Below are 10,174 nucleotides of genomic sequence, written 5' to 3'. Positions count from 1 at the left end.
GTAGAAGAAATTATGTAGAAGAAATTGATGTAGAAGAATTATGTTTCTTTCAGGGAAGAGCTTGACTCAGCCATAGGTGTTCAGCTGGAAATAAAGTGAGGCTAAAGATCAGAAGGGGTTTTAGAATTCCCTTGCTGTCCCTTCTAGTATCCTGCTTCCACCTTGTTTTTATTGAGGGCTCTGATGTACTTACTACACACATATCCCAAGAAATGATTTTAGAGACGATTCTGTCTGGTCATATGTCAGGGTAATTCATTAAGGGCATATACATTACTAAACAGAACCCTGAGCATCTTCTGAAACACCTACATTTAGGTTAATAACATCCTCCCAGTTTTCTCCAAGAAAGTAGTCTGTTTGCTTATGTGACTATATGTTCATTCTGGTAGTATTTTCAAAACAAAAGAAATCTGCTGTAAAAGAGAATTGAGACTTATGCTATCATTGAAAGTGACATGTAGTTTTAAAAAATTAAGACTCCATGAGACATTCTGTTACAGTAAATGTTGTCCTTCTTACCTATCAAATCTTTGAATAGAATTGTCTCTCTAGTAAAATAACTCTTTAATGCTGTGGCTTTTTATAGGACTATCTACCTACCCACCTTTTTTTTTTTTTTAGGATCACATTCTGCTATTTACAAGTGCAGTATCTCAGCCTTCAGCTTTCCCGATTTTACCTGCTGTGTCACTACAGTGTTTCTTGGGCTTCCCGTACCTTTTAAAGCCTGGGACTGTTGAGTACCATTCTGAGGTTGCACTGAACCTAGTTATGCCAAGGACTGACTTGCATTTCTGATTTGGTCTGTTGCACAGGCATTATTTTATTTTTTCCAATTTTAAGATTGTAAGATATGTATTTTCACGTCCATATTCTTGATTCACCTTGAAATAAAAACAGTTTTTTTGAAGAGAATTTAGGCATACCTTTGCATATGAAAACAAAATACTGCCAAAGTAATTATTAAAACATACTGGTACCTGTTTTTAAAAATTAATTTCAGTTATTATTTCACTGAAAAGTATGCAGTTATGGAAATAGTTACACATAAAAAAACTTTTTTTACTGTTGGCATGACTGGTGGGCAGTAACTAAGTCAGGATGCTGCAGGATCTGCTGACTCTTCATCAGGTTGTCCAGAGGACCATAAGCACTGCTTCATACAGGCATTTTGGAAATAAAGTTCCAGAGAAACAAAAGCTGTTTCAGGAAGATATTGGAATTCCAGTGCATCTAAAGGGTGGGGTGGCTGATGTCCTCCTGTATAGAGCCACCATGATTCTTACAGTTGGGGGAGCAGCATATGCCATCTATCAGCTGGCTATGGCTTCGTTTCCCAAGAAGCAGGACTAGGCTTTAGTCACCCCAGCAGTGACTTGGATCAGTTTCGATCAGCTCTCTATGGACCAGTAACCTGACAAGTAAACCCTTCTTTGGGGATCAATATTTATTTACTTGTACTAACTGCTACCAATAAAGCAATCTTTACCATGAAAAGAAAAATTTAGCCTAGGCAACATAGCAAGACATTTTCCACAAAAAATAAAAAAAATGTAGTTGGTCGTGGTGGTACCCTCCTGTAGTCCAGCTACTTGGGAGGCTGAGATGGAAGGATCACTTGAACTCAAAAGGTTAAGGCTGCAGTGAGCTGTGATTGTGTCACTGTACTCTAGATTGGGCAACAGAGTGAGACCCCAACTGAAAACAAAACAAAATAAATGTTTGATTGTTAAGCCCAGTCATTCTCAAATTAGAGCAGAGTTATTCATGTGGAATCTCTTTCCATACTTTTCTGATTTTAAGGAAGATGATTGTTTGATTTCAGAATTCAAGAGAGCTTGAGGAACAACTTGTCACTAAATGACTAAGCAGTGACAACTAGTCACTAGGTGACTAAGTAGTTGTTTGTTGTTTACCTAGGGTTTCTTAATTCTGCTTCATAGAGACTGATGGTAGTTTTAGTTATGTGTAAGTAAGTTGTTTGGTCTAAGTGTTATTAAATTTTCAGGGTATGTTATAATATAACATGGTTTTAAAAATAAGAAAGGAGTCATAGGAAAGTAGTGAAAAAGAACAGGATTTGTAGGGCCAGAGGAATTAGTATGAATAAGATGATATACAAGAGAGAATAATAGAAATGAAGAGCTCTTAAGGAGTCATTTAATAAGTTCTTTTATTCCACCTCTTTCATGGCTACTCTTTTTTTTTTTTTTTTTTTTTTGAGTTAGTCTCACTCTGTTGCTCAGGCTTTAGGGTACAGTGGCATGCTTATGGCCACCACAGCTTTGACCTGGTGGGCTCAGATGATCCTTCCGCTTCAGCCTTCAAAATAGCTGGAACTACAGGCATATGCTACCACACTCAGCTAATTTTGTAAATTTATTGTATAGACAAGGTCTCACTATGTTGCTGAGGCTAGTCTCCAATCCATGAGCTCAGGCAGTGCTCTCGCCTCCGCCTTCCAAAGTGCTGGGATTACAGGTGTAAGCCACCATACCCAGCTTCATTGCTACCTTTAAACCATTCTGCCATTGTTGATTTCTCATTTCTTGAAAGTGAGATTTCAAAAATAATATGTAGATAAAAGGACTTTTGGTTAAATTATGTTGTGAGTCAGAAAATATTCTTTCCTGAATTTTCTCATAATATGTTTGCCTATCTGTGGTCATTGGCTGTCTCTTCTTAAGTGTAATTATTTGAAATATTTTTAATTTCTTAGGATTCTAATTTTCATTTAATACAAATACTGAAAATTCTAAGTCATAATTATATGCTGTTGACCCATTTCAGTGTACTATTGGACACAGGAAATTAAGTGGAAACAGAAGACAGTAGGAGCTAATAGAAAGAACTTGGGTAGGAACAATAAAGAATAGTTGGTTCACCCTGCCCTGGTAAATAGTTCAGAGAACTTTCTAGTATCTAAGAATAATAGACATACAAGCTATCAGGAATTCTGCTTCTTAATTCTTTTCCTGTGTCTAATCATTTCACAACTTTAACTGTACCGAATATTAGTATTTTGCCTACTTAAAAATTACTTCATAAAGGATTTACCATTTGGGAGTTTTTCCTCAAATGTAACAAAGTTGTAACAGTTGTGTTCATTTGAAAAAACAAGTATTCCCGACCATCCATATAACTCCGCAATCCCCCTACTGGGCATATATACCCAGAGGAACTCAAATCACTCTATGAAAAAGATATCTTATCTGCACACGTATGTTTATTGCAGCAATGTTCACAATAGCAAGAACATGGAACCGACCATGCTGCCCATCAAAACAGAAGTGGATAAAGAAAAAGTGCTACATATACATGGTGGAATATTACACAATCATAAAGAAGGACAAAATCATGAACTTCACAGCAACCTGGGTGGACTATAGTAATATATAATAATATCTATAATACTGAGTGATCTATCACAGAAACAAAGAACTGAGTATCACATGTTCTCACTCATAAGTGGACCTTGAACAATTATCGTAATACTGTAAGAAAAGGATTGGTAGTAGCGGGAAATTGCTGGGGGTTGGGGGGGAGGTGGAATTGGCAGTAGTGGGAATCTTCTGGGGGAGGGAGGTACACCTCATCAACAAGGTTACCTGCATAATGAACATTTGTATACCTAACCCTGCATTGTACCCCACATCTTTAAAATAAAAAATTAAAAGTTAAAAAAAATAAAGGATTCCCTAGGCAGTAGTTTTCAAACATCAGAATCATCGAGAGATTTTTAAAACACAGATTTGTGACCCTACATCCATTATTCTGGGTCAGTAACTCTGGAGGGGAGGCTGAGCATTTGTATTTCTAACAAGGTCCAAAGTGATGTTACTACTACAGGTCTTGAAACCATGCTTTAAGAACCACTGCAAAACAATACTCATCCCAGAAGTCTGAGACAGAGCTAAATCTAATCTGCTGAATGTACACTGAGTTGCTTGTGTTTCAAGCTGAACTGTACCTATTTATGGGCACCAGCAATGATCATTTAATGTAATGTTATCTTTTTTTTTCTTTTCGTAGATTGGAGCATATGATCAACAAATATGGGAAAAATCTGTTGAACAAAGAGAAATCAAGGTAACAAGTTTATTTCATTTTGTTTTTCTTGAAACATAGTCCCATGAATTGATTATTAATCACATTTTCTGTAATTTTTTCACATACTTTTAAGGTATAAATTAATATACTATGTAAACTTTTAAAGAAAGAGGTAAATTTTATTTACTGTAGTCACGTCTTTACTTTTGATGGGTTTTTTTGTTTGCTTTTCACAATCTTTTTGTTCTTTTAAAATTTAATTTCTAATGATTATTTTTGTCAGCTTTTTTCCCCTTTCACTTGTCACCTTATACTTCTAGTTTGCTTTTCCTCCCTTTTGATGCTGTCATTGCTCTGTACAGTTTATTAAACTGGTAAGTGTTTTAGGGTTTTTCCCTCCTGAGTGATCCTGTGCAAATGCTGCTCTGCTTAATTGAGACCTGCTTTTTGGTGCTACTAACAGAATGACTTGAACTCAAAAGGAGTCACTGACAAGTTGGACATTTTAAAAAAGAAGCTAGGAAAGTAAAGCACTCATTAAAATGTTTCTGTGGTATTTTCTTCCTGAAAATATCATCACCTCACTTATGCTGTAAAGATAGTCTCATAGGCTACCTTGCTAGCATGAAAACTTTTATTTCTAAACTAAATTTTGTTGTTTCTCAGCATCCTTTTTTAGTAATAAGATTTATATTTTTCATTTGTGTAGATACTAATCAGTGTGTTCTTGCACGAGCTAAATTTAATTTGAACCCAGAGAATATTACTTTAATTATTTTGCATTTTCTGTTTTGTATAGAAAGGTTTATATTAAATTGAAAACCAGTGCCTGTAGTTACCAAGAAATCTGTCCAAAGAATCTGTTAGTGTTTAGATGACTTAGTCATCTATAATAAAGAACAAGACCCTTTACCACTTGTCAAGTTTAAATATTTTTCATGAAGAAAATAAAGTTGCAGTATGTATTAAATCTAGGAGTAAGTCATGGAGACAAAAAGAGGAATAGATTATAGTTTTGTAAATGAGATACATAATTACAAATGACAGAAAACCAATGAAGAGAGGCATGTATAAGATGACAGGAGAGTTTAGGAGGAGATAGCCTGGGGAGGTTAGTGAAGACTTCATAGAAGAAGAAATAAATTGAGTTTGACAGACACTAGAAAGAAGAATTGGGAAGACATTCCAGACAGAGGGAGAAATATGAAAATATACATAAAGGAAGGAAGGAACATGACTGAGTCAGGACTCCTCAAGTTTGACTTGGTAATAGGTTGGATGGAGAAAGGAGGTTAGGGTGGTTGTTAGGAGTAAAACTAGAAAGGAAAATGGAAGTCGTATTATGAAGGGGCTTTAATGCCTTACCCAAGAGTTTAGACATACTCTGGAACAGTGGCAGACATTGAAGGATTTTAAACAGAAAATTAAATTTATGTTTTAACAGATTTGGGCGGTACTAGTATGATAGGAAATATTGAAAGAGCAGCACATTTAGAATTCACTTTTAGAAATATCCTTTTGGTACTTGGGAGAGAGATTTGGGAGTCCTCAGTTTATAAAGTGCATTTTGGTATAGGTTTGTATATGTATGCGTTATATATATTACACATACTATATATAGATATAGCCATAGAAATGAGTAGATTTCCACAGAATGATGAAAGAAAGAGGCTGAGAACAGAACATTGGGAAATACCAGCATTTAATGGGTAGGCAAAGAAAAAGGAGGAAAGAGAAGAAGGAGATCCAAGAAAATAGTTCAGAGAGAGCCTGAAGAAGAGTTGGGATAGTCAAGCAAGTAAAGAGCAGCTCTTTTGTTCTCTTTGATAATTAGATAGCCTTTAACTCATTGAATAGGAAACATTAAGTACCATGAGAGGCTTATGTTACCAGTTGACACATCTGGATGCTTTTGAAGTTTAAAACCTCAAAAATATATACGTAATTTTTTTTTAGTTTTCGGGAGACATTCATCACAAATTACTATATTACTTATATAATTTCTTGTTTTAAAACAACTATTTTCATGCCTACATAGAGATCAGGGTAAGGAAGGATTATATTAGTTGCTACTTGGTGTCACTGACAAGATGATTTTAGGGAAGGCTGGGACCTATAACTACTTTCTGAAATATGTCTGCTTTTAAAGATAATACTGTGTAATAGTAGTTGAATTAAAACAAGTATTAAAACTTGCTCTTATTGTTAGTTTTGTTTTCCTTTTGACAATAAAAAATTTCTGAAACTAGATAATGGTAGTGTTATATACTATATAATTTTATCTTACCATTATGGATGTACTTAGTGTCACTGAATTTATATATACGCTTTCCTTTTTATTTGTACAAATTTATAGGATACATGTGCTGTTTTGTTACATGCATAGATCATATCCATCATCCGGATGATGTACGTTATATCCATTAACCAACTCCTCATTATCTTCCTTACTTTTGTTATTTTGAATTAAAAAGGTCGATTTGTTGACAAGACTAAAAGCACATACATTCTTGTTAAACATTTTAGTGGAGACAAATTATTTATAATGCAAAATAATTTTGTATTCTAAGGAAGATAGAGAGGCACATCGCTGTGGTATATTGATATTTGATTTTTAAAAAACTGAAATACTACCTGTTCTCTAGAGAGACATGTACCAAATGTATTGAGTTCATACCATGTAATTGATTCTCTCATTAACTGTCAAAGCAGTGAGCAACTACTAAAGAAATCAAAGAGATATGAAAATATATTTCTTGGAAAGGCTTATTTTTTTACATTAAAAACCCACAGTTGATATTGCTAAAGTGTAAAATCTTTTGTGAGTTGTGAATTATTTTTTCTTAAACATTTTAGAAATTATAACTAAAACCTTTGTTTTATTTTTTTAATCACTTTGACCAAAATTTAAAAGTAAATGTGGAAGTATTCCTTATTTTAGTACCTATTAGACTTTTATTTTTTATTATTATTCTTTGATTCTTCTAAGACAGCAGAAGAGATGACTTATTGTATATTTGTTACACTTGGCCATAACTCAATCCAGAACTTGTCCAGACTGTCACAGGGTCAGGGCAAAGGACCAAAAGGGATTGGTTTGGTACAAGCAAAGTTGATCTCTCAAAGGTGATCTTGGCAATTGGATGGCAATGAAGTTCTAGATCCACTGAGAAGCAAGTTAGACAGCATGCAGTCCGACAACTTGTACTAGCGTCCCAAGCCTCTGGCATTCCATGTTTCCACTCTTGTGGCCTCCACATGTGTACAGGCTAGAGGTTTACTTGGACTCTGTCTCATCTTTCTTTCTTCTTTAGTTCTTCAGCCTGCACATTTGCTTCTGCCTCCTCCTGACTCTCATGGCACCAAGGCTGAGAGCCCTCCTAGGCTTTCTTTTTTTTTTGAGTTGGAGTCTCACTCTGTCGCCCAGACTGGAGTGCAGTGGCCGCTCCCGGCCACCGCAGCCTCAACCTGCTGGGCTCCGGCGATCCTTCCGCCTCAGCCTTCCAAGCAGCCGGAATTACAGGCATGCGCTACCACGCCCGGCTGATTTTTTGATTTATTGTAGAGATGAGGTCTCGCTGCCCAGGCGGGTCTCGAACCCGCGGGCTCAGGCAATCCACTCACCTCAGCTTCCCAAAGGCGCGGGTTTACAGGCTGAGCCACCGAGGCCGGCTCCTCCTAGGCTTTTAAAGCTTCACCAAAAAGCTTATCATATCAGATCATTACAGAACAAAAGGGGGATAAACTAAAAGACAGAACAAACAGGGTTTCTAGAAAGTGAAATTGTTTACGTGCTTTGATGGAGTCTTAGTATTATAGTAGTTCCATGCACAGGAAGTCTAGATAATTGAACAAAAGTACTTACTAAACTTAAACAAGCCCCTTCATTTTTTTGGCTCAATGTTATCTGTGTACTTAGAGATTTTTAAAATTACAAAATTCATACTACTGTATATGAGTAATTTCAGTATAAGAACGTACTTTAAGAGTTTAAATGTGTATCTAATAAAGAAAATATTATTTCTATTCTTGGGAATTAATTGCATTCATGCTACTTGTTTCCACTTTCTGGTTTGTATGTAAATTGGTAGTTTTAAACATTCATTCTTTTTAAAGAAAATACTAATTTAGTTTTCATTTTTTTATTATTATTATTATTTTTTTTGAGTTGGAGTCTCACTCAGTCGCCCAGACTGGAGTGCAGTGGCCGCTTCCGGCCACCGCAGCCTGGACCTGTTGGGCTCTGGCGATCCTTCCGCCTCAGCCTTCCGAGTAACCGGAATTACAGGCGCACGCTACCAATACCCGGCTGAATTTTTAAAAAATTTATTGTAGAGATGAGGTCTCGCTGCCCAGGCGGGTCTTCAACCCATGGGCTCAGGCAATCCACTCACCTCAGCCTCCCAAAGGCTCGTGATTGCAGGCTGAGCCACCGAGCCCGGCTTAGTTTTCATTTTTTTATTTGTTCATTTAAACTTATTGGTAGTCCTGAAAGCTATGCTACTTTGTGTAACTGTAATTTACTCTGAACCAATTTAAAATTTTCCAAGTCAAAATGTATACTTAATTAAAATTAAATTTTATTAATGCTCATATCTTGATGCTGATAGCTTTCATTTTTATGAATAAAATCATTAATGTTAGATTTATCAGTGAACATTTTCTGTTTTTCTTTTTAAAAATTCTTTAAGTATTCTGATAGGTTTCCTTGAAGGAAAAATTTTATCGAAACTGGCAGTTATGGCATGGCACTACAATGTAGCTGAAAATAAATATATTTTAATAGAATATAAGTTGGAAATGAACCACATATAAACAAGACCAAATAGAATGAACATGTTGAAAAGCAACAGTTGCATGAATCAAGACAATTCCTTGTTTCTCTTAGAAGAACTTTCACTTCATAAAACAATCTTGATAAAAAATGTTATGTATACAGCAGCAAATTAAGCTTTAGATTAGTCAGAAAACATTGGTAATAAGGTTATTTTCAAGTTGTTAGAATAGCAATAATAAAAGATAGAAGTATATTAAGATATGTTACTACTTTCAGTTTTTTGATCCTAATAAAGGTAAAATCCCATTGTAATAGACTTCATGCCAAATCAAAATATTGCTTTATTAATTAAATTTTGTTTAAAATATATGTATCACTAGAATTGCTTTTCTAACTTGCAAAATCTTGGGAGTGACTTAAAACTTTATAATGACATTAAAATGGGAAATGACTTACAATCACAAATGATTCTTATTATTTGGCTGAGTTATGTTCTATAAAGTCAACATGAACACTGACTGAGTTAGTGAATACTGAACTGTTGCTGCTAGGGGAAATACAAAGTTAGGTTCCTACGAGTTTTTGGTAACAACACTTTGGTCAATTGATCAGTACATAACCTCGTTTTATGTGTGTTTCTGTTTAAAAACACCTTATTTAATTTATAGTTGGTTCATTTAACAGTGAACTTATAGCCAACAGCACTGTAAGTCACGTATGAACAGAGGTTATCTAACACATTTTCTCCATAAGGTACATCACAGCCTTCTTGTACTTAGGAACACTAGACAGCACAAGCACTATACTTGAGGGCCATCTTAAACAATAAAATTGCCAACAGAAAGCACAAAAATGTGGAAAACATGATACTGGCTAGACTAAGAAAAGGATACTTGCTTACACTAATCAGAGTTGAAAAAGAAAGTAAATCATTGCCTGCTCCTACTTTAACTGACAATGTGCTCTTTGGATGACTCAATTGCTTTTGTTTCTCAGTGCATGTCTGCAGATGAGGGCAAAAGTACTACTGTATTGATTGGGAGGTACAAATAAGTTTTACCAAGTAGGTGAATTTGCAGATATGGAATCTGAGAATATGAGGATCAACTATACATAAAATTATTGTGCTGTGCACAGAAGCTTGCGCTTGTAATCCTGGCAACTTGAGAGACTGAGGCAAGAGGCTAACTTGAGGCCAGGTGTTGGAGGCTGCAGTGAGTCTTGATTCGCCACTGTACTCCACCCTTGGCAACAAACAGAGTGAGACTCCCCCACCCCAAAAAATTGTCATTGCTATATCTGTAACCCTGACCCTTTCTGTCTCCTTAGTTTTTGTATCTCTTG

General features: G+C 35.5%; 1 protein-coding gene across 1 annotated transcript in view; it reads left to right on the top strand.

Annotated features, from left to right (window-relative positions):
• The first annotated feature begins 1,104 nt into the window (after window positions 1-1,104).
• The window catches only part of PHTF2 (putative homeodomain transcription factor 2), a 67,638-nt gene continuing 58,568 nt past the window's right edge, over window positions 1,105-10,174 (top strand). Inside the window, exons 1-2 of the mRNA XM_008051117.2 lie at window positions 1,105-1,290; window positions 4,036-4,092. Of these exons, the coding sequence (XP_008049308.2) occupies window positions 1,105-1,290; window positions 4,036-4,092 (243 nt within the window). The remainder of the gene's footprint in view (window positions 1,291-4,035; window positions 4,093-10,174) is intronic.

This window comes from Carlito syrichta, unplaced genomic scaffold (genome assembly GCF_000164805.1).
Source record: "Carlito syrichta isolate Samal-C Ts95f unplaced genomic scaffold, Tarsius_syrichta-2.0.1 Scaffold165773, whole genome shotgun sequence".
In the NCBI taxonomy this organism is placed as follows: domain Eukaryota; kingdom Metazoa; phylum Chordata; class Mammalia; order Primates; family Tarsiidae; genus Carlito; species Carlito syrichta.
This window is presented reverse-complemented; position numbering and strand designations above follow the sequence as displayed.